This window comes from Labeo rohita, chromosome 21, assembly GCF_022985175.1.
Source record: "Labeo rohita strain BAU-BD-2019 chromosome 21, IGBB_LRoh.1.0, whole genome shotgun sequence".
NCBI classification, from domain to species: Eukaryota; Metazoa; Chordata; class Actinopteri; order Cypriniformes; family Cyprinidae; genus Labeo; species Labeo rohita.
Window position 1 is genome coordinate 21862960 of NC_066889.1, and position 24737 is coordinate 21887696.

At 38.8% G+C, this 24737-nt stretch overlaps 1 protein-coding gene across 11 annotated transcripts in view; it reads left to right on the forward strand.

The window, feature by feature from the left end:
* Window positions 1-23646, forward strand: part of ehmt1b (euchromatic histone-lysine N-methyltransferase 1b) — a 36664-nt gene extending 13018 nt beyond the window's left edge. For 2 of the 11 annotated variants that reach the window (XM_051093539.1, XM_051093537.1), the window contains exons 2-27: window positions 7276-7363; window positions 7680-8173; window positions 8345-8507; window positions 9328-9491; window positions 10577-10738; window positions 10896-10970; window positions 11087-11204; window positions 11314-11451; window positions 11993-12138; window positions 12502-12645; window positions 12821-13047; window positions 14323-14517; window positions 14605-14687; window positions 14766-14872; window positions 14987-15109; window positions 15438-15539; window positions 16883-16987; window positions 17113-17267; window positions 17767-17934; window positions 18037-18181; window positions 18342-18419; window positions 19634-19749; window positions 20230-20316; window positions 20524-20602; window positions 21867-22042; window positions 22161-23646. In XM_051093539.1, coding sequence (XP_050949496.1) covers window positions 7276-7363; window positions 7680-8173; window positions 8345-8507; window positions 9328-9491; window positions 10577-10738; window positions 10896-10970; window positions 11087-11204; window positions 11314-11451; window positions 11993-12138; window positions 12502-12645; window positions 12821-13047; window positions 14323-14517; window positions 14605-14687; window positions 14766-14872; window positions 14987-15109; window positions 15438-15539; window positions 16883-16987; window positions 17113-17267; window positions 17767-17934; window positions 18037-18181; window positions 18342-18419; window positions 19634-19749; window positions 20230-20316; window positions 20524-20602; window positions 21867-22042; window positions 22161-22344 — 3822 coding nt within the window. In that variant the 3' untranslated portion in view covers window positions 22345-23646. Of the gene's footprint in view, window positions 1-215; window positions 240-1449; window positions 1568-5806; window positions 6088-7275; window positions 7364-7679; window positions 8174-8344; window positions 8508-9327; window positions 9492-10265; window positions 10425-10576; window positions 10739-10895; window positions 10971-11086; window positions 11205-11313; window positions 11452-11992; window positions 12139-12501; window positions 12646-12820; window positions 13048-14322; window positions 14518-14604; window positions 14688-14765; window positions 14873-14986; window positions 15110-15437; window positions 15540-16882; window positions 16988-17112; window positions 17268-17766; window positions 17935-18036; window positions 18182-18341; window positions 18420-19633; window positions 19750-20229; window positions 20317-20523; window positions 20603-21866; window positions 22043-22160 lie in introns of those variants that run through there. The other 9 variants (XM_051093545.1, XM_051093544.1, XM_051093543.1 and 6 more) reach the window with 9 other exon arrangements.
* The last annotated feature ends 1091 nt before the right edge of the window (window positions 23647-24737 follow it).

Genomic DNA, 24737 nt, shown 5'->3' on the forward strand with positions numbered 1-24737 from the left:
GAAATTTAATCGTAAACTTGGTGAACAGTTTTGGCAAATTTGATGAGAGATAGGAGCTGCACTTGCATGCCCAAGAGGCGTTTCAAAGATGGCCGCCGATTGAAATGACTTGTCTTAAAGGGACTCTGGTCAAGTTAACATGCACAGCACCACTCATCAATGTCAGTTCCAAAACAGTGGACCAATCAGAAGACCACAGAGGCGGGGCAAGCGTTCCGAGCTTTTGTTTACAGTAACAGGTTGGCATGTTAACTTTTGTATTTGACGGCAACATGGTGGAGTAGGCATTCTGCGCTGCGCATATTTTAAACTATTCCTGAACGCTCGCGTTTTAGACGCAATTATGTGTTCTGTGTAAATGGACAGTAAGAACCTAGAGTAAATACGCATATAGAGGGACGGGACAAGATCACTGAAGATCACATGCAATAGCGATGAGTCAGATTTACATTTGTAACTATGAGGGCGAAATAATAATAATAATAATAATAATAATAATAATATATGTAAAAATAATTGATCATTAATTGTAATCTAAGTAAAACGTTCATTAAATCGAGATTTTGATTTTAGGTCATATCTTCCAGCCCTAGCTTGATGTCACTGTTAGGTGGTTTAGGGGGCAGGACATTCTCATTGTACAGTGTTTGATTAAATAAAAAAAGTGTAGCGCAGGATGAGTCATTAATAGTTGGTTTGTTTTCCTTGAAATGACTATGCTCATAACATGGGCTCAAAACCTGTTTTTTTATTTCCTTGGAAATTTAAATGACGTTTTCTTTGGAAAGAGCTATATGTAATAACCATAATTTAAATTGTTTTGTCTTGAGGTAGTCTGTTTCCTCTTGATTGCTAAATATCCAGTTAAAATGTACCAGATTGTACTGTTGAAACTGTATCTGTGAAAATGCTATTCCTCAAGTATCTTTTGATGGAGTCGTTTTACCTTCATCTCCAGTACACATCTCTTGTTTAATGTAAATGATTTCAGTTTTGGATACAGAGAAATTGAAGCTGATTCGTAAAGACTATATCCAAACTTCATTGTTTTTCATTAGCCTGTGCTAGCATCAGCATGTTGATTTCTGCATTTGATTTAAAATACAAATGTATCAGTCAGCTTTGATAGTGACTAGTTTTTGCCACTGGCTTCTCTGGGCCTTGTGTCTCTCGTGGCATCTGTGCCCTACTAAGGGACTCAGAAGAGATAAAGACCTCTTGAGAGACGACAGCAGATTAAGGATAACACAGTCTTTCTCCTGGTTCCTGTGGTAGACAGCAAAGCTTCATGTTTCTATAGCTTCACCATACCTTTCCTGCTCCTTTCCAGCAATGAAATGGCTGCCTGAAATCGTTGTTGCCCTGCTCTCAGGAGAAAAAAAATTGAAATTTGAACTGACTGAGCATGCTCAGTGTGAGCTTTCGCTAGCTCGGCCGACAGAGGGAGCCTCCAGGTCACATGATCAACAAGCCGGTTGAATGCTTGCATGCGGGAGGAGAAAAGAAAAGAGGAGCAGTCAGCTCGAAGCTCTTTCTCCCTCAACGGAGGCCATCGTTGTGAAAGCAGGTATGAAACCAATGGAGGAGCACCTTTGGTGATTCAGTGCTTGGGTTCTTCATCATGCTGCTTCTGAATGTTCATCATTTGAGACTCGTCATCTTGATTCCTTGTTTTTGTCATCACTTACTCATCTCACCATTCACTTGCAGCCCATTGATGTTCAGAGGAGAGGAAGGCTCTGAGAAATGACTTAATATGGCACCCAGTCTTTAGCTCTCAGCCAGTGCTGTAGTCAACGGCCCTCTCAGCTGAAAACAAGACCACGCAGTGTCAAAATCCGTTTCAGCTTGAAGCCTTCAACAGTGGCTTTTCCTTCCTTCACAGAGGTCTGAGTCAACGTTTGAAGTCTTGAGAAAAATCCTGAGGATTAATGGCGTCTGTGGTCAGATGGTTGCTTCTGTTGGCATGAATCTTTAGACAAATATAAAGCAAGGGAAGAGGAGAGGTTTCTGAATACTGGGCAGCAAGCAAGTGGTTCTTCGTTTTTATATGCTCGCATCTAATTTTGAATAGTCTCTCTTGGCGTCCTGGAGCTTTCCTCAGTTTGTATTTGCTTGCTCTGCCTGTTTTGACATCTTTATTGATCTGGATCTAGAGAATTTTAGATGCCTTTAAAGAGTGGAGACTTATCAAGCGTCCCAAAACATTCTGCACGCTTTTTCTTTAATAAAGCCATGATGAAATCTACATTTTCAATTCTTATTTTTTATCAGATGTTACAGGTATTAGAAATGACTTATCCATGCATGTCGTTATTTTTTATTTATTTATTTTTTAATTATTTAATCAAAAATTGCCCTCAGAACAACATCTCTTCTTCGATGACATATTGCACCGGTTCAACGATGTAAACAATCCAGACAATCCTAGTCCTGTCCTACTTTTTTTTTTTTCATTTGAGAAGCTGTTTCACTTGGAGATGCATCACAATAGAGAGAAAATGCTTCGATCTTTAGTATACTACATTGTCAGACTTTGCACACATTTTTAAACTAGTGCAGATAATCACATTTTACACAAGTTTTTCTAAAAATGTTTTCATTTTTGGTATTCGGATCAAATGTTGATGGTGAAAATGTCTGATGTTGCTTTTGGTTCATTTGTAACACTGGAAAAGTTAATTGTAAAGGCATTGCATTGTGGGATACAGTATTTCTCATTGTGTGCTCTGTTGTTTTTCCACTTTTTGCCATTGTAAGTAATTTCATTTCATGCATATTTTTTGTAGTATGCATACCAAATTGTTAGAGTAGTGTGGTAGTATGCTATTCCAAACATAGACAGATTGTTCAGGAAGGAACAAAAATTTGCAGGCCCAGGCCTGTTGAGAGATCCTAGGCTGCCAATGTTGAGGAGACTACAGTAAATCTTAAAACATGCTTTTTTGTATGTTTCCAGAGAGAACTCTTTGAAACCGTCCAGTTGTAAAGAGGCTTTAACAAGAAACAGGTTCTGTGACAAGACTGATGACACAGTTTAGTGGTTAGTCTTTGCTGTGAGACCTAAAGAATGAGGCCTGTTGTTGTTGTTTTTTTTTCTGACCTTCTTATTTCCTGGGATTTTTATTCCTCCAAATGGCAACTGACCAAACACAGAGGCATATGTATTTTGGCTTCGTTTTGTAATGTGTTTTCAAATGGTTTCACTCCTTGTTGCTACATTGCCTTGGTTTGCATTTTGGTATTTTCATCGATTGCCATTCATATACGAGTCACAGCCACAGCTGACACACCGTACATTCCCTTCAGCTCTGACGTTTGCTTGCACACGTAACTGCATATTAAACTGAAATGAAGGTGTGAATCATATTTCATATGTCCTCATTAAGACATTGCGCTCTCAGCTTGCAGCGTGTATTGAAACTATTAGAGAGGTGAGGTCAACAAAATCCTTGTGTGGTTTTGTTGTTTGCACTTTGATCTCTGCTGCCGAACGGCATGATACAATCCCTGGTCACCGTTTAACCCTGAATCCACAGCTCAGATTAATGAAATCAAGTCTTAAAAATCACCGGGTGGCTGATTAATTCTTACCAGATACCGGAGAAGCTGATCATACGCATGTTGAATGAAAAAACCTGTTTGTTGATGGAGAATTACGCTCTCCATAGACAGCAAAATAGGTCATTAGAGAGAAAAACTATATCTTATCTAGCTTTCAATAAAACGGTAAGCTGATTTAGTCTACTGTATTGTGGTGCATGAGAAAAAATGACATTGAGAAGTTGTTGTATTCAGAGTTTGTTTTTTTGCAAACCCCAATATATAGATTCAGTTCTTAATTATTTGTTAAATCTCGATTCTTTACCTACAAGCTCTAAATGTGTTGCTCGCCACACATTGATGTTGGTCTGCTATCCCCAGTCTAGCCAAATCCCAATCCAGTACCCCATATCCAGTGGAAAATGTTCCCTGTCTGGCTCGTCGTATCAGTAAACACTGGTTACAACATGGTGGAAAGGAGCAGAAGGCCCTTCCCTCCTCTTTGCTCTACTGAGCAAGTTCCGTCTTTGGCCTGTAGGGGGAGATCCAGGGAAACAACTGGATCATCGCAGTCAAATGCTTTTCTCTCAATGAGAGGAATGTGGGAGCTGATATCTGGGATCCATTTCAGCTGGTCTGCTTGAAAAATGTTTTGGCGACGAAAAGATCACTGGAGGTAATGGTTTGAAATATATTGATGACGTAAAAGGCCTTGACATGATTTGGGGAGATGCTGTAAATGGACGATGGTGGAAAATTCAGCTTTATTGGTTGTTGAGCACTTCAGATATGCCTGTGCCAAGTTCTTCCTGTGAAACTGTGACCATGCATGCTAGAAATGCCAATAGATCAGGATATACTAGCTGCAGTTATCGGGCCAGAGCATCTGTGACCTTGTGCAACGTGGTGATGGTGCCAGATTCTCGAAATCAGCTGCAGATTTGCATATGTACATATTCTTGCACTTAGGCCTCTAAACTGCCAAAGTCTAGACTGGTTTTAGTTTTGGAGGCAGTAGGGAACTTGGTGTGCACGTAAGTTCCCTTTAACATCTGAAGCTAGTGTACATTGTTTGTGGCTGAATGCATTTCTCCCAGTTGTCCAACAAAATGAAGTGAAATGTTTTATAAAATGATTATTATTCTCTATTCTGAACTTACAAACTTTCTAACAGCTAAAGAACAACAGGTTAATTAAATATGAAAGCTTAAAGGAAAATTAGAAAAATGGAATACTCTAGTCAACTTACCTAAATGGTTGTTATTAGTTGACCGTTGTGGCTTACTAGATAACACCGTGTCAGTCCATATATAACAGTTTCTAATCAGTAACTATTGTTAGCGATTTAAAACCACTTTTGTAACTAGAGATCATTTTGTGCAACTATCTTTTCCGAAACTCTTTTTTTTTTTTTCTAATGTGCCAAGACTTTTGCTTCTTGAGGCCTTTCAGCTATTAAGTATGTTTTTTCTTAAGATAATAATGATGCTCTAATTTCTAGAATCCAAACCAGGGGGACTAACAAATATTACACATTATGACTTCAAATAGAAACGTTGTGTTTAAATATGATAAATCTTCTGATTCGTTTTTGTCATTAATTGGTTAACGCATTGTTTCTTATTCAACAAAGCAATGCAATTAAATAGTAAGGCAGTCGTAGATAGTCATTTATAAAGACTTCAGACAGAAGCAGATTTCTTTACTCTTCTTCTCATTAATGTTTCTACTAATGACTGAATGTTTTGCTTGTATAAATTGAGCTTTGGTGCTAATTACATGCCACTGTACAAAGACTGCAAATGACTTGTTAATCTGGATTTCGTTCGTGAATAAATTTGCTGGTACTTTGGATGGAGGCGTGCTTGAGTCTTACTGATGGGGCGGTTGAGGCACAGAAGACAAAAATGGTTGGGGAACACTGCACTAGAGACGTTTTGCAACAGAATGATCCCAATGTGACAGACCTCAGAGTTTAACCACCGTCTGTTGGACTGATTTGATAAGGTGTAACAGGGTCTTTGTGGTGTCACTGGGGCAGATCTTGCCTGGTTTGGGCAGGGACTCTTATTATGAAATGGCTCCCCTGGTGGTGAGAGAGAGGAACAGAAAGCCACACGACCTCCTTTGTTGCAAGAGCAGCTCCAACGAGCGGCAGACATTTTCTGGCTGTGCAACGGAAGGCAGCCGGTGTGTCTGCCAATCAGATGAGGTCTGGGGATCGGGGCTGGGGTGGGGGAGGGGACAAACGGTGGGGGAATGCTTGGATTTGCTTGTAATTACTGCACCCTGTGACCTACCTCTTCCTTTCTGAGCCTGGTCGCAGAGATTCTCTCCAGTAGTTGGAGGCTGGTGTGTGAGTGAGACTGGATGCACCACTTCAGTTGCATGGCTCGAGGACGTCTTTGCTTCCAGACAAAAAAAATCAACAAGTCTGTCTCATCACCTCATGCCTCCTTGCTGTTTGTTTCCTCTCAAGGGTTTATTTGAAACATGCTTCTTCAATGACAAGCAAATTGGGCGAAGCTGGAATCCTTGATGCAGGTGATCACCTGACGTTGTTGCAGGTTTCTCCTGGTAGTAAGTTGAGGAGTAGCTCAAAGGATTATGCATGATCTCAGGTGACTTCCTAGGCCAAAGTGAGCTTGATCTACTCTGTCCGACTGGATCTACATCCTGTAGATGTACATTGTCTTTAGAAACGAGACCTCTGGGCAACGGACACTCTTTCTAGACTTGCGTTTTCTTGTGATTTTGTTAGATTTCAAGGATGTGGCATCCTGATGGTACAAGCATTTTTTTCACTTTCTTTATTTTTTTGTTGTATCCATCTAGGGGCATTTTCTTGGACTCACCATGCACTGTTAGAGAAGCCTTTCCATGAAGTCTCGGCTCTTTCCCGAATTTGTTTTTGCAGGGAGATCTGAATCTACTTGCTGAAATGGGGATTTGTTGCCAGTGGTTTGTTTTGTTTCACTTACCAAAGCAGGAGAGATGTTCCACATGGGCTTTGTCAGGCTTTCATTGGAAAAGTAACCAAGAACGAAAGTGACTAATTCAACCAGAACATGTAAAATGAACGGGAGAGAGAAAAAAAAGGGTGCAATTAGGGAACGAGAGCATGCTGGGCCTCAGTGTTATGTCATGATATTATTGGGTCTGGTCATAACTGGTTCATTTTCATTTTCAGACATGGCGTTTTTAGGTGTAATGAGCCTGTAGACTTTTGTTGAAACCAGTCATGGCTTAAAGCACTGGGAGATATTGAGTCTCTTGAAAATATTGACTCGGGAGTGATTGACAGCTCAAAGCTCAGCCAATCAAAGCCCTTGTTATTCAGATGTTGTTCAGACTGAACCTTTGGGATAAGCCTCTCACATTCCCAAGGGATGTCTCCATGTTTTTTTTTTTTTTTTCTTTCTCGCTAGTGTTTATGTTTTGTTGCCAATGGCCATAATGATTATCTGCTATTTTTAGATTTAATTTGGATTCAGATCTTAATTTGATCTGCTTTCAGCCTCATTACCAGTATAATTGTTTTAGACAGGTTATTCCTGCCATTAGCCTGCCTTGGACGTTGTGAAGTTTCATCAGTTGGCTTCATGTACTCTTTCCTCTTTTTTTTATAAGATGTATTATTTGTAAATGCTCTGATTCTCATAGTTTGATATACACATTTTTTTTTCTATATGTTATGGAAACACAATAATTCAACTGTGTGCTTGTTTTCAGCCCTCCAGTTTGGCCAATGGGAATTCAGGCAAGAGGGAAACCATGAAGTCCGAAGGGACAAAAGAGTCTCGCAGTGATCAAGACGAGGGTAAATACTGAATTTGTTCTGATAACTACATCTTGACTCACTTTTGCTTATTCTTTAGCCTGTTTTATTTATTTATTTGTTTGTTTATTGCAAAACTTAAATAGAAAAACTTTAAATGGAAGAATTAATTTAAGTGCTTTAACATAAAATATTAGCTTCTGGTCTCTGGTGCCATTTACTTCCATTGCAAGTGTCTTACTTTTACTTGAAGCACAATTTTTGATTTATTTTTGATGTCAGCTTGTTTTGAACCTGGAATCTCTGAACTCTTAAGATCATGAAATCAAGTCATCTTCCTCTGTTCTGTTTCTTATAGGAGGAGATGAAGATCACTCGAACGGGCAAGCCGACCCTCTCAGAGAGGCCACTGAGTTGAATGGGACCTATGAAAACATGGACACAAAGAGAACTGAACAGAACCTCTCTGCACAAGGGTCACCAGCCCGATCCTCAACCATGGAGAACGGACTGTCGGAGACTGAGCCGCCCCATGGCTCAACAGTGGGCAGCAATGGATATATTCTAAGCAAACAGCAGGAAGACACAGTATCGGCCCCACACAGGACTAACTGGTCCCCCGTAGGGGGTTCCACATCGGGGCATGGGACTAAAAGCTCGCCACCTTCTGCTTCTACATTGCGAGCCTCAGACCAGGGTTCTTCAAACAGTGCTGCAAGCCCAGGTCCGAGCCCGACAGAGAGGCGAGCGGAAACAGAGACTAAAAACGGCATAGTATCGAATACACCCCCGCCAACGATACATCGTGCACGCAAAACTATGTCAAGGCCGGCATCGAACCAGACACTAAAGGTAATGAGGATTTACCGCAGTGAAAAATTCTTCTACATCAGCTGCACTAGTCATGACGTCAGTGCGTTCAGCACTGAACATCCTACGATGGCGTTTTGGTCTTTTTTTTTTTTTTTTAGGTCTGCTCATGAGTCATGGATACATATAATCGCATTTCTGTTCCTCCTTTAGCTTTTGAATAGGGAAAATAAGGAGCCAGTCGTGGTGAAAGATGACAGTCTGAGTAAACCAGAGGCAGTGCAGCCTCAGCCATCTCCAGTCCAGAATCAGCTACCTCAAAGCCAAACTGACGCCACATCTGTACTGAACACCACACCAGCCAAGCCACAAACAGGTTATACACTGTATTTCTTTGAATCCAAAAAAAACTCTGTTTTGATGTGGTATTAAATTTACATTATATTTACATATATCTGTGCAAAAAGTTAGAGATTTGACCTACCTTTACCTAATTTGACATACATTTTACCTCAAAACCAGTCCTAAGTAGCACGGGTATATTTGTAGCAATAACCAACAATACATTATATGGGTCAAAATTATTTGCCAAAAATCATTAGGATATTAAGTGAAGATCATGTTCCATGAAGATATTTTGCAGATTTCCTACTGTAAATATATCAAAACTTTTTTGATTAGTAATGCATTGCTAAGAACTTAATTTGGACAACTTTTAAGGCGATTTTCTCAATACTTTGATTTTTTTTTTGCACCCTCAGATTCCAGATTTTCAAATTGTTGTATTTCAGCCAAATGTTGTCATATCCTAACAAACCATACATCAATTGAAGCTTATTTTTTCAGCTTGATGTACAATTATTGATGTAAAATTTAGCAGGATCACATATTTTCAAATTTACAAAAGACACAGTTTAACCCAGCTACTGTCTTTGCTTTTATTTCTGCCTGGAAAATAGTGTATAAATGTAAATGTCTGGTAAAATTGTAATTAGCTTACTTATTGTGTTTCTTAAAGAAGTTTTGATGGCACCAAGTTGGCAGCAGAATTTACATCACACGGTTTAAATTCAAACTGAAACGTAGTTAATTTGACCTACATTTTAGAGTTTTTAATTAAAATGATCACATTGTTTTACAAACAATTGCTTGAATCCAGGCCTGTATACTAGAATTCTCTCTTTATGCATTGACAGTTGAACCCAGACCTGTCTCTCCCTCAGTAGCAGCCGTGTCAAGGAAGAAGAAAAGAAAGATGGGAACGTATAGTCTTGTGCCCAAGAAGAAAAACAAAGTCTTGAAACAACGCACAGTTCTGGAGATGTTTCAACGAATGTCTCAGTCTCCAGCCAACCCTCAGGTCAGAGATCAGACCACCAGATTCACATCTAAAGAGTGAAAAACTACCTTTCATATTGTGTTGTTAAACGTAATCTTCAAGTAGTTGCTTAGATTGTTAGACTGAGTTTTAAACATTAGTAATCTTATTTTAAAGGAGAAGTTCACTTCCAGAATAAAAAAAATCCTGATAATTTACTCACCCCCATTTCATCCAGGATGTTCATGTCTGTCTTTCTTCAGTTGCAAAGAAATTAAGGGTTTTTGAGGAAAACATTCCAGGAATTTTCTCCATACAATAGACTTCAATGAGAGCCAACAGGTTGAAGATCCAAATTGGACTTTCAGTGCAGCTTCAAAGGGCTTTACACGATTCCAGCTGAGGAATAAGGATCTTATCTAGCAAAACGATTGGTCATTTTCTTAAAAAAACAAAAATCTATATACTTTTTAACCACAAATGCTCGTCTTGCACTAGCTCTGAATGTGCTATACGTCTTCAGAAATTGCGTATTCACGCTGGAAAAGTGAAACACGGTTAGTTCTACGTCTGTGTACTTTGGTTGTTCTACCTTTTTTTTGTAAAGGGCGTTTGACTTTCTTTGCACATTCGCTTTGTAAACACTGGGTCAGTACTCTTGCCTACGTCACGCGTGAACTGTCCAATGTGTTTACGTAATGCGTCAAGTCCAGCTCGTACAAAAGAGGAGCATTTGTGATTAAAACGTATATAAATTTGTATTTTTCTTAGAAAATGACGGATCGTTTCACTAGATAAGACACTTATTCCTCGGCTGGGATTGTGTAGAGCCCTTTGAAGCTGCATTGAAACTGCAGTTCGGAGCTTCAACCTGCTGTTCCCCACTGAAGTCCAGAAAAATCCTGGAATGTTTTCCTTAAAAACCTTAATCAGTTGAAGAAAGAAATACCAGAAGCATCCTGGATGACAAGGGGGGTGAGTAAATTGTCATGCAATTTTCATTCTGGGAGTGATCTTTTCCTTTAAAGTTTTTGCATTGCTAATTGGTTGACTTTTTCAGTACTTCTTAAAGCCAAGACGTGAATGTTGACGTCCAATGCCAGTCTTTTTATTCCTTGGCTTCACAGCAGGCAAAGGAAGCTGTGCATGTGAATGGCGAGAGAATGGAGAATGAGTCTGATGATGAAGAATCCGAGGAAGGAGAAGACACGGAGGAGGATGAGGAGCTGGTCAGAGAGGATGGAGCCAAAGCCTCTCAGGAGGGACCCAAGATAGCTTCAGTTTCTCAGGTGGGAATTCAGCAACAAAGCTCATGAGCCATCCATTCTTGTCAGTTACTTTCCTGGATTTTTTGTCCAAATGACTTGTTCATTGAACAAGTAGAGTAGCATCTAGTCACTACGTTCCCCTAAAAGGATGTTTATTCGTTCATTTTTAATTCAAAAGCCTCTTGAAGAAGAACAGGAGTCTGAGGAGTCACCAGAGGGCGAAGGTGAAGAGGAAGGGAATGAATCAGACTTGGTGAGATCACAAACATTATCTAATATTGCGTATGCTTTGAGACCAGTGTGCGTCACAGATCTGAGATAATGCTTTGTTTCAATTTATGGACTGTAAGTTACTTCTGTCCTCCTCAGAGTTCAGAGTCCAGTTTGAAAAAGAAATGGAAAAAGAAAGTCAAGGGGGACCACGCCTGGCTCAGACCATCAAGGAAACGCAAGAGGAAATTGAAAACGAAAACAGAAGGACTTTCAGGTACAGCAAATGCCAAAATGCATGTTTTCCTCAAATATCTGCTGTAGGGCAACACCTCAGCTGTTAATGCTGTACAAATCTCTTTATGTCTATCCCACCATAACTCCAGGAATGGAGTCCCAGTCTCAATCTGAGAGCCAGAGCTCCCCATCAGCCCCTTCTGACAACAAGAAAGAGTATAAAGAAGTCCCAATAGACTCTCTCAACCTAGTGGCACAGGAAGCCTTGCTGACATCTCCGAGTACAGGTGAAATTGAATCCTGTGGTATATTAGTTCTCTATTTAGCTTGGGAAAGCATTAAATGATCTTGCAAATTTAAACAATGGTTTGCTTTTTGACTATGAGGAAGTGCTATGAAGTCTGTTTCTGGTTAAATGCTTTATAAATTTGTCTTTTCAAGCTGTAGTCTATTCATTTCTTTAAGTCAAGTTCAAGTTTACTAGTTTGGCTGCTTTATCAGGTTACAAATCAGATTTTTGTGTCATAAGCTATTCCGTTTGATTGGTTTCGAGCTCAGCATCCTGAAAGCCGCATTTGTGTAAAGTTCAGAGCTTGATTATTGCAAGGCCTTTGTGGTGGCCTCCATCTTGGATAAAATGAGTCATCAAGACTCAACTGATATGATGCCCCCTGGTGGCCATGTGTCTATTGACGAGCAATCCTAAAGCAGTTTGTGCTATCTATGTGCTGTCTGAAGAAACATTGACTTTCTGCCATCTGTGTTTCCAAAATGATGGTCTTTCAGCTCTTTCTTGATTATTAGAGTCTTACGGATGGTGTTTCTTAGCTGTTTCAGGGTCAGTGGTGAGCACAGATGCTGACATGGTGCAGGAACTGCCTCTTTGCAGCTGTCGAATGGAGATGCCTAAGAGCCGAGAGATTCTCACGCTTGCGGACAGGAAGTGTATGGCGACTGAAAGCATTGACGGGCAGGTGAGGTGATTGCCCTTATGTAGATGGTGGCAGTGATTGCATTTACAGGAATACATTTTCTTGGTATATAACAGGGATTCTCAACTCTGGCCATTGAGGTCTTTTCTAGTAATCCTGAAGATTTTTATTAGCTTGTTCAGGTGGTTGATTGGGGTTGAGAGCCAGAGTTAGGAAAACCTGCTATATACTGTCTGAATACAGGTACGGTTTACAGGTACAGAAGGTCCTAGGATTCATCTAACTGCTGAATACTTGGCATCTTTATTTTGTTTCATGTTGCAATACACGTTTTTTTACTCTTTTTTTTTAAAAGCCGAGGTTCTGAACTCTATTCTAATTGGTTCCCTGTTGTTCTGGGGGTAGCTGATCCGTTGTCAGAGCGCAGTGCTGAAGCACGAGATGATGAGGCCTTCAAACTCAGTCCAACTGCTGGTTCTGTGTGAGGACCATCGCACGGGCATGGTCAAACATCAGTGCTGCCCAGGCTGTGGCTTCTTTTGCAGAGCCGTGAGTCTTTGGCTTTACCCAAGAGAACGTTTTAGGTCTTTGATTGGGTTTCAGCATGACAAGCCAATGGCCAAGAAATTCACTGAGTGCATGTGTCTGAAAAGCTCCAGAGTTTTTACTTCAGCCACATTTGAGCAAAACACTCATGAAGGTATTTCATGTGGCCATCGTGTAGGGTGTCTTCATGGAGTGCCAGCCAGAGGTGAACATCTCCCACCGGTTTCATCGAGCCTGTGCCTCGGTGCTCAACGGTCAGAGCTTTTGTCCACACTGTGGAGAGGAGGTCAGCAAGGCGAAAGAGGTCACCATTGCCAAGGCCGATACGACGTCTACTGTGCCTCTCACCCACGGCCCTTGCACACCTAGCACCTCAGAGGGCAAAGCGGACACCACCACTGGAGGGTATGTGCAAGCTGTTTAATGTTGTGTACAGTTAAGGTCAAAAGTACATACACCTTGAAGGATCTGCAAAATGTTAATTATTTTACCAAAATCATACAAAATGCGTGTTATTTAGTACTGACATTTCGCATGAAAGATGTTTACATATTGTCCACAAAAGAAAATAATAGTTGAATTTATAAAAATGACCCAGTTCAAAAGTTTGCATACGCTTGATCCACAGCTGTGTTTTTTTGTTTTTGTTTGTTTAGTGGTAGTTGTTCATAAGTCCCTTGTTTGTCCTGAACAGTTAAACTGCCCGCTGTTCTTCAAAAAAATCCTTCAGGTCCCACAAATTGTTTGTTTTTTCAGAATTTTTGTGTTTAAACCCTTTCCAACAATGACTGTGTGATTTTGAGATCCATCTTTTCACACTGAGGACAACTGAGTCACTCATATGCAACTATTACAGAAGGTTCAAATGCTCACTGATGCTTCAGAAGGAAACACAATGCGTTAAGATCCGGGGGGGTGAAAACTTTTGAATTTGAAGATCAGGGAAAATGTAACTTATTTTGTCTTCTGGGAAACATGTAAGTATCTTCTGTAGCTTTTGAAGGGCAGTACTAAATTTTAAAAAATGTGGTATTTAGGCAAAATAAGAAAAATGTACAAATCTTCATTGTGTTCAAAAGTTTTCACCCCCCCCTCTTAATGCATAATTTTTCCTTCTGGAGCATCAGTGAGCATTTGGACCTTCTGTAATAGTTGTATATGAGTCCCTCGGTTGTCCTCAGTGTGAAAAGATGGATCTCAAAATCGTAGTCTTTGTTGGAAAGAGTTCAAATACACAAAAATGCAGAAAAAATGAATAATTTGTGGGACCTGAAGGATTTTTCTGAAGAACAGCAGGCAGTTTAACTGTTCAGGACTAACAAGGGACTCATGAGCAACTACCACAAGAATCAAGTGTGTGTAAACTTTTGAACGGGGTAATTTTTATTAATTCAACTATTATTTTCTCTTGTGGACTATATGTAAACACCTTTTATGTGAAATGTCTTATCCTGGCCAATACTAAATAAAAAATAGCATGCATTTTGTATGATCCCTCTTATTTTGGTAAAATAATTATACATTAAACATAATTAACATTATGCTACATTAATAACTAACATTTAGCAGATTCTGCAAGGTGTATGTAAACTTTTGACCTCAACTGTACCTAGGTAGGACATTCTGGATTATCATGTTTCTCCAGCTTTTGGGTTAATATTGATTTCTTTGTCAATAAAGGTCCACTCGGCTCTCTCTTCTTGGAGAAGGCAAAGCAGACAGCACCTTACTTAAACTTCCACAGTCACAGGACACATCTGTGTCCCCTTTGGGCTCCAAAACTGGATCTGTAGGAGGTGGATCTGGAATTGGATCTCCAACAGGACCACCTAAAGAAACTCTGGAAAGTGTCCTGCTGGCTCTAGATGCAGAGAAGTAAGAAAACCATCTATTCAATCATTTGTTCATTATGAACTCGTACAACTTGCACTGACTCATTCCCATAATTTCTTCTTCTCCAAGACCCAAGAAGCTTCGGTTTCACCCAAAGCAGCTGTACCTTTCTGCCAAACAAGGGGAGCTGCAGAAGGTCCTACTGATGTTGGGTAAGAGAGATGAATAAGGTTGTTTGTCTTATTCATGGTTGTCTTCTCTGTGCTGGAAACCTCCTTTGTCATTCTCAGTGGATGGGATAGACCCTAACTTCAAAATGGAAAGCCAAAACAAACGCACACCGCTCCATGTAGCAGCTGAAGCAGGTCATCAGGAAGTCTGCCATATGCTAGTGCAGGTGAGGGCAAATGATTAGTATTAACTTATCACAGCTTATATCAAGGTGTGTCATGCCTAGTTTAACCTCAGTGACTTTAACGTTGTCATTAAAATCAGTGATCTTATTCTTCAGGCTGGTGCAAACCTTGACATGTGTGATGAGGACCAACGGACACCCCTTATGGAGGCCTGTGAGAACAATCATCTTGAAACTGTGCGCTATCTTTTGAGGGCTGGAGCCATCGTCTCTCACAAGGTCAGCTTCCACAAGCAAGAGAGTTGATAAACCATTCTGTTTAGTACAGGGGAGCCTAAAGTTGTTTCTGGAATGCCAGTGTCCTGTAGAGTTTAGCTCCAACCCCAATGAGACACACCTGAACTAGCTAATCAAGCTCTTACTAGGCATGCTAGAAACTTCCAGGCAGGTGTGTTAAGGCAAGTTGGAGCTAAACTCTACAGGACTCCGGCCCTCCATGTCTCAGTTTGGGCACCTCTGGTTTAGAACAACATTCTGTAATCAAAAGCTTTTTGAGGAACATTCACTCTGTTTGAAGACTGATCACATCTTGTTTTTTTTTTTTCAGGATGTTGAAGGTTCAACATGTCTCCATCTCGCTGCTAAGACTGGGCATTTCGGCATTGTACAACATTTGCTGTCTACAGGCCTTGTAGATATTAACTGCCAGGTTTTTGACCTTCTGTTATATTAACATATGTCATGTTTTGAGAATGCGAGATGGTGTTTTTAGGGATTTTCCACCATTTGTGTCAATAGACTGTGCCAAACATATCTGAGGAATTTCAATACTCCTCCATCTTTCTGAAATCTTGACAACACAAGTTTGTTTTTTCCCACCATTCTTGTAATGACTTTCTCAAAGTTTTATTTTGCTACTTTAATGATACTGGAATTGGCAAGGCTTTGGAATTTACAAGGCATGTTAATGATGCACTCCCATTTTTTTCTTTTATAACTTTTAAAAGACTCAGCAATTCCTCTGAGCAACACAGTAGAAAATATTTTGTTGCTTTGGAAATAATTTTTGTTTTGTTGGCTTTTAAAGGGATAATTCACCCAAAAATGAAAATTCTGTCATTATTAATTACTTACCCTCACATTGTTCCAAACCCATAAGACCTTCGTTCATACGTAATTATTGACAGAATTTTCATTTTTGGGTGAACTATCCCTTTTAATAACCAGAATAAAGAACGTTTCACTTATTTATCTAAAAAGTTTTGTCTTAACCTTAAAGGAGAAGTCCACTTCCAACAAAAAATTATAGTTAATGTACTCACCCCCTTGTCATCCAAGATTTATGTCTTTCTTTCTTCAGTTGTAAAGAAATTGTTTTTTGAGGAAAACATTTAAGGATTTTTCTCCATATAATGGACTGATATGGTGCCCCGAGTTTGAACTTCCAAAATGCAGTTTCCAAAATGCGGTTGTAAACAATCCCAGCCGAGGAAGAAGGGTCTTATCTAGCGAAACAATCAATTATTTTCATAAATATATTATTATTTATTTACTTTTTAAATTGAGAAAAATCCTGAAATGTTTTCCTCAAAAAACAGAATTTCTTTACAACTGAAGAAAGTAAGACATGAACATTTTGGATGACAAGGGGGTTGAGTAAATTTTTGTTCTGGAGGTGGACTTCTCCTTTAAAGCATATGTTCATTAATTGATGGTTTTATTTATATATTTATGCTGTTTTAAGGTATATACCAGTAGTAGTTAGAGGGCCTCAAGATTACTTAAATGATTTGCATTTCAATTTACATATTTTATTAATTTTAAAAGTATGTTTTCTAGACTTCTAACCTTGAAATGCCATGGGCATTTTTATAATGAATATGCAGCGTTCTAATTCCAAACTCTAAAGTAATTCCAAAGTCTAAAGTATTTCATTGCATAGTATTTATGAGTAAAACAAAGTTGTAAAAATCCTGATAATCTTTGAGATTAATGGTGCTGTGACAATAGGAGATATTGGAGTCAAGACTGAGATTTCATTTCTTGTTCCAGGATGATGGAGGTTGGACCGCAATGATTTGGGCCACGGAGTACAAACATGTAGACCAAGTAAAACTGTTGCTCTCCAAAGGGGCTGATATCAACATTCGAGACAAGGTCTGTAAGCCTTGGAGTTTTACCTGCAGTTTTACAGTATTTCAATTCTTGCGTAGGTTTAGTTGGCCAAGTCTGTTTAAAAAACAGTGTATTTAATCTGTTGCAATCGTCAACTTTGATTCTAGGAGGAGAATATCTGTTTGCACTGGGCGGCATTCTCTGGCTGTGTGGAGATAGCTGAGATCCTGCTGGATGCCAAGTGTGATCTCAACGCCATCAACGTCCACGGAGACTCACCGTCGCACATAGCGTCACGGGAGGGCCGGCTTGACTGTGTAAAGTGCGTAAACCTCCACATACTGACTGATTAGGAAACTTCCTTTCAATCTCACAGGGTCTGTAGTGAGTTAGGCTTATTTACAACTTAGAGACATCTGAGCCATCCTCCTAGAAGATAACTGTACTGCAGGATTACACCCATATCCGATGTACTGCAGTCTAATCAGGTGCTTGTGTAGATCCTAATCAGCTTAAAGTTGCATTTTTTATTGGAGACTGGATCAATGTCATGTAGATTTATTGGAACTGGACACTAGCAATAAAGGCTGGCTCTCATCATTTCCTGGACAGATTTTATTATTGATCCAGTGGCAGGCAGTTACAGTGATTGGTTGGAGTCCCAAATGTAATATTGCCACAGGAGAAGATGGATTACACTTTTTTTTTTTTTTTTTCCATCCTTAGAGTTGGTTTCCACCTCTGAATCAATACAAAACATTTACACTGAGGATGAAAATATGTCTGAGACAAAAACTAAGACAAAATGCCTCTTTTTGTAGCTTGTTTCTGTCACGGGGGGCTGACATAAGCCTAAAGAACAAAGAGGGAGAGACGCCCATGGAGTGTTGCAGTCAGAGCTCGAAGGTTTGGAACGCCCTTCAAGCTAGCAAAAAGCAGAGAGAAGCTAACAGCAACCGGACTGGCCCTGTAGAGAAGCTTCTCAACAGGTAGATGCACTTAATTCATATCTCACTTCAGTTCACATTATTGACATCTTAATCTACAGCAGACCTAAATTAACCTATAAACCACTATGTAATTGTGTTTAGGGACATCGCCAGAGGCTACGAGAAAGTCCCAATCCCGTGTGTGAATGCAGTGGATAGCGAACCCTGTCCTGACAACTACAAATATGTCCCTGATAGCTGTGTGACGTCCCCAATGAACATTGACAAAAATATCACCCATTTGCAGGTGAACATTTAGCTTAACCCTTTCCAACTCTCATTGATATAAGAATGATGATTAATCGTTTTGGCGCTGTAGACAAATATGAATTAGACAAAGCTTTAAATGAGTAATAAACCTCTAAACAAAGGGAAAAGATGTATTATGGTGTTATTTCACTCTGCAGTACTGCGTCTGTAAAGACGATTGCTCCTCAGCTGGTTGCATGTGTGGCCAACTCAGCCTGCGCTGCTGGTATGATAAAGTAAGTCTTCTTTATTTCTAAGCACTTCATCAATAGAACCTGGAAAGCTCTCTGTCATTCACTTGTAATGTTAAATCTGTAAATTGGGAATCTATGGGTTATTTTAAAGCACAGTTACATGAATTACTAGCTCTAAATTTCTGTTAATGTCATTTGACTTGGCAAACATCACCACCTAGAGGTGGAACTAGCTAAGTACAAGGCCAAGTGAGATTCAAAAGTTTACATACACCTCATAGAATCTGCAAAATGTTAATTATTTTGCATAATAATTGGGGATATTATTTGTTAATAATTATAGATAATACAAAATGCATGTTATTTTTTTGTGTAGTACTGACCTGAATGAGATATTTCACATAAAATGCATTTACATTAACAAGATTAAATTAACAAGATAAAATAAGTTGAATTTATAAAAATGACCCCGTTCAAAAGTTTACATACACTTGATTCTTAATACTATGTTGTTACTTGAATAATCCACAGCTGTGTGTTTTTTTTTTTTTTTGACTCTATGATTTTGAGATCCATCTTTTCACACTGAGGACAACTGAGGGACTCATATGCAACTATTACAGAAGGTTCAATCATTCACTGATACTTCAGAAGGAGAAACGATGCATTAAGAGCTGGGGGTGAAAACTTTTGAACAGAATGAAGATGTGCACATTTTTCTTATTTTGCCTAAATATTTTTTATTTTTTTTTCATTTAATACTGCCCTTCAGAAGCTACAGAAGATACTTACATGTTTCCCAGAAGACAAAATAAGTTAAATTTACCCTGATCTTCAAATTCAAAAGTTTTCACCCCCCTGGCTCTTAATGCATCTTGTTTTCTCTGGAGCATCAGTGAGTGTTTGAATAGTTGCATATGAGTCCCTCAGTGTGAAAAGATGGATCTCAAGATCATAAAGTCATTGTTGGAAAGGGTTCAAATACACAAAAATGCTGAAAATCCAAAGAATTTGTGAGACCCTGAAGGATATTTTTATAAATATAAACTATTATTTTCTCTTGTGAACTATATGTAAATGTCTTTTATGTGAAATATCTTATTCAGTGAAAAACACTGGAAGTAATCTAGCATCTAGCACAATGGCGAGTTTTGAATGGCTGAGAACCACTGACTTTTTGTTTAAAGATTAAGTTTAAGTTTTGTTGCAAGGCGCTTTTTAGTATGAGAGTTCAAATGCTTTGTTTGTGGCGTCAGGAGAGCCGACTGCTGCCTGAGTTTTGCAATGAGGAGCCCCCTCTTATATTTGAGTGCAACCATGCCTGCTCATGCTGGAGAAACTGCAAAAACCGTGTGGTACAGAACGGACTAAGGTACCTCACATATATTAAGTGTACACATAAAATCCTGAACTTTATTTTGTTAAAAAAAATCACCTAGTAGTTGTTGAAAATAGATAATGTGTGCTTCAAAAACAAAATAATTTAAAGGGGTAGTTCACTAGTTCACCTTCCTTCATCTTCAGAACACAAATTAAGATATTTTTGGTTAAAAATGTCCTTACTTGCTTTCTGGGCCTTGAACATGTCAGTTGTGTTGCTGTCTGTGTAGGGTCAGAAAGCTCTTAGGTTTCATCAAAAATATCTTAATTTGTGTTCCCAAGATAAACTTACGTGTTTGGAAAGGCACAAGGATGAGTAATTAATGACAGAATTTTCATTTGAAGGTGAACTAACCATTTAAAAATCAGTCGATTAATCACCCTGACCAACTATTTAGTGCTCACATATATAGTACTTGTTTGTCAACTATAGTGTATGATCTTGATAGAGTGGTATCTTCTTAATTCTTAGGATAAGACTGCAGTTGTTCAGGACGCAGATGATGGGCTGGGGTGTCAAGACGTTACAGGATATCCCGCAAGGAACATTTGTGTGCGAGTGAGTTTCTTATTTAGATCATTTCTGAGCTTTATAATGCTTCTAAAGGTCATTGAGGCCTGTTCCGTCTTCATATCTTCTTGTGAATGAGTTTTAGTCTGTATGTGTGTGTGGTTTGTTCTGTAGACGTTTGTTTAGGCCTGTCAGTATGGATATGATTGTGTGCTTAGTGTGTTGGTACCCTAATGTCTCATTTCCTTCCAACAGATACGTGGGAGAGATCATCTCTGACGCCGAAGCAGATGTCAGAGAGAATGACTCCTATCTTTTTAGTCTGGACAGCAAGGTATCGCCATCCTAGGATGACTCTCCTTCAAAATCACATTACCTCTCCTGTCTGCTGCTGTCAATAGTGGATTATCTGCATGCCTGCAAGCAAATTTCACATAAATCCTTTAGATGACCCTTGTCAGCACAGAAGAATGATTTATTTGGCTGTACCATGATACTGTTGGTACTTGTATTTTAGGGCTTCAGTAGTCTTGTAAAGACAGATGTTGGACTGTTGGGATAAAATCTGGGCTGCAGTGCTTACTCGGATGGATGGATGGATGGATAGATGGATAGATAGGTGGATAGATGGATGGAAATATATATATATATATATATACATATACATATACATATAGAGAGAGAGAGGGATGGATGTATGGATATGTATACAGTAGAGATAGGTAGGTAGATGGATAGATAGAAATGTAAAGGTATAGATGGATAGATATGTATAGAAATATGGGTGGATGGATGGATAGATAGAAATGTATAGAATATAGATGGATAGATGTATGTAAATATGATAGAGAGCTAGATAGAGAGATAGAGAGATAGATAGATAGATAGATAGATAGATAGATAGATAGAAATGTATAGATATAGATGGATAGATATGTATAGAAATATGATAGATGGGTGGATGGACAGATAGAAATGTATAGAATATAGATGGAGATATGTATAGAAATTAGATAGATAGAAATGTATAGATTATAGATAGAAATGTATAGATTATAGATGGAAAGGTATATATTATAGATGGAGAGATATGTATAGAAATTAGATAGATAGATAGATAGATAATAGAAATTTATAGTATATAAATAGAAATGTGTAGAATATAGATGGAGATATGTATAGAAATTAGATAGATAGATAGAAATGTATAGAATATAGATGAGAGATATGTATAGAGATATGATAGATAGATAGATAGACAGACAGACAGATAGATAGATAGATAGATAAAAAGAAATAGAATATAGATGGAGAGATATATATAGAGATATGATGGATAGATAGATTGAAACAGAAGATGATTCTTTTAAATTGTAATATTTCACCATGTTTTTTTTATTAAAAAAATCTTACTTATTTTGCAAAAAGTTATATATATAAAGTAGTTCTTCTTTATTTTTTCTTTACATCAATAAAAAAAAATGTTGACAGCTTATTTTTATTGTTAAGCCCTACTAAATAAATCTCACATCCCGTTTTCTTCAGTCTGACTCTCTGCAAACACCTTCTCAATTTATTTTCCGTCGCTGCTGTTGCAGGTGGGTGATATGTACTGCGTTGATGCGCGTTTCTACGGCAACATCAGCCGCTTCATAAACCATCAGTGTGAGCCGAATCTGTTCCCCTGTCGAGTGTTCACCTCTCACCAGGACCTCAGATTTCCTCACATCGCGTTCTTCGCCTGCAAGAACATCAATGCCGGAGACGAGCTCGGGTCTGATCACTGTCCATTTACTCATTAATACTAATAGACTCCATATGCTAGTTCCGTTTGTTGATGCTCATTTATTTTGCATTAGAACAAAAAATTAGAATTTCTCTCCCATTCCCAGGTTTGATTACGGCGATCACTTTTGGGACGTTAAAGGGAAGCTGTTCAGCTGCCAGTGTGGCTCATCCAAATGCAAGCACTCGGCAGCCGCCATCGCCCAGAGACAGGCAGACAGCACGCCGGGAGACCAACAACCCAGCGCCCTGCCCGATACCAGCTCGTCCACCCCATCCAGCCCCAGCTAAGCCCATCTTTCTAGCATAAAACATCCGGTTCTCCTACTTCTACCAGCCTGTCGCCTCCCATCACCAGCACGGGCACCTCTGCCATCTCTAATCAGCTCCGGTGTACCAACCCGGGCCTACACCCACAGTGCCATGTTTAGCTCTGGTGGTCTGAAAGCCTGGTTGAAACGGTTTAGGAGTTAAAAATCTTGAAGGTGAGAGGTGCACAGTTGGACTGGTATTTCAGGTGTTCTGTACGCACATTTTGTATAGGTTTTCTATCGTCAGCCCGCCCCTTTGGACCACGATACATCATAAAAAGAGCTCAAAGTGGATTTTTCTTTCCTTTTCTCGTGAGAATGAACCTGTTTGAGCCAATTTAAGGACTTTGCAACAGGTTTCCGTTGAATACTACCTTATTCTTGTCGCACAATGTGTTCTCCTGCCCGAACTTCAGCGTCATCTTTGAAAAAGTTTCACTTTAGCAGTCGATTCGCAAATTCCAAATGAGTTTCAAATAATGTTGATTTATGCATCTGTTTTACTTTTCTTCTGTTTTTGTACGTTCACTGAATATGCAGAACATTATGTATTCAAAGACCAACCTTTTTTCCCAGTAGCCTTTTCCGAGTCTGTCAGTGGGCTGTATTAACTTGAGACGAGCTCTATGCCCGTCGTGCCATGCGTGTCCTCCTCTGATTGGTTCACAGACGCAGGACGTCATGTCGATGTTACCAAAATCATGAAAAGGCCTTTGAACAGGACATTTTTGGCCTATTTCTTCCCGGTAAAAGCCCAGAGTATAAATGCGTTTTAATGGCGAACCGCCACTGGAAGTGCAAATGAATCATATAAACAAGCCCTATGGGTTATTTCCTGCATGTTACAGGCCTGGATAAACACGGCTGTTGTTAAATGCATATTACTTGCACCCCCATCAATGCAAATGAAAACTGTAAAATATTTCTGTACGTACTTTCGGTCACAATGATGGAACCTATTAGCATGCTTTTGAGACACGTGCTTTAGGAATAGGACTGGAACGTTTCGCTCTGGTGGAATGAAATGCGGTCGGGTGTAGGAAAACGCAAATGGTGCTGAAAAAGGTTTTTGTTATGTTTATTTTTTTATTACTCACTAAGTGAATACAAGTTGTAAAATACGATGAAGAAGCAAGTGTTTGGTTTTTGTTTTCTTTTTCATTTGTATTTTTAAATTGGCCTCTGTTTTTTCTAACTGTAGTTTGACATAATTAGCCTGTATCAATTTTGTTCCATAAGTTCATGTTGATGGTGAAACTATTACAGTCTTTTTAAATGTTGATAGTGTAGTCATGTCCTTTGTGCAAATCCAGACATAGAGATACAAAACACTGCAAAATGAGGGGGAAAAAAGAAAACTGTAACACATTTCTGGACAGTGAAATATGATGCACAATCTTACTGGTTGTGTTTTTCTTTTTCAATAAATTTACTACTAATAAAAGAGAAACATCTCTGTCACTATTATGCAGAAGTAACATCAAACATGATGGGAAATTCTAGCTTTGCCACAAATGAGACCAAAGGAAGCCTTTTGATATTTACCAAGAGGTGCTTTTTAACTTTTATAACTGTTTTATTATTCTCTTCCTGATTACTTGAGATTTTGGTTGTAAATGATCCAATGAAATGCAAGCTGATGATTGAGGCCTTTTGACCTGCTGATAAAGGCTTTTAACTAATGAGACAGGAAAATAACTAATGAGCCTTTCCGCATTCCACAGCTGCAAACTTTAAAACCTGAGTGTGTGTTTCACTATTACAATGGTCTGTACAATATGAGGATCACGTTTTGTGAATACTCTGTTACGGCTGCAAAACTGGATCGTGAACATTCATAGAGCTGCATGTGGTTAACAAGTAGACAGGGCTATGAAGAGGCCAACACTGCATAAGTCTGACTGGAAGGAGAAAAAATCCACTTTTATATATGGTAGGATGTTCTTTTGAGGTTGGTGTTTCATTAAGTGGGTTGTGGATTGTTATTCGTTTGTATTACAGTGAACTCTGAACTTATTTTAATGATAGATGTTGATTTGAATGACTTGATTTAGTGACATTCAGTGGCATTTAGGTGATGATGAGCTGAGACGTGTTTTAGTGGGTGTATCTCACAAAAACGTTTAGGTTACATTACTATGGAAGCTTGTTTTTGATATGGGATAAAAATAAATTAATTAAATAAATAAGTAAAGGTAATTGCCTTTTTATCGTACAATTTTGATCTTTTTTCCTTACAATTCAAAATTTATATCCCATATTATCAGAGTTTACACCTCAAAATTTTGCTATTCTGTTTTTTTTTTTTTCAGTTAATTGTTAGTTTACGTCCCACAATTTCTTTTATTTTATTTTTATAAAGGATAAAAAAAA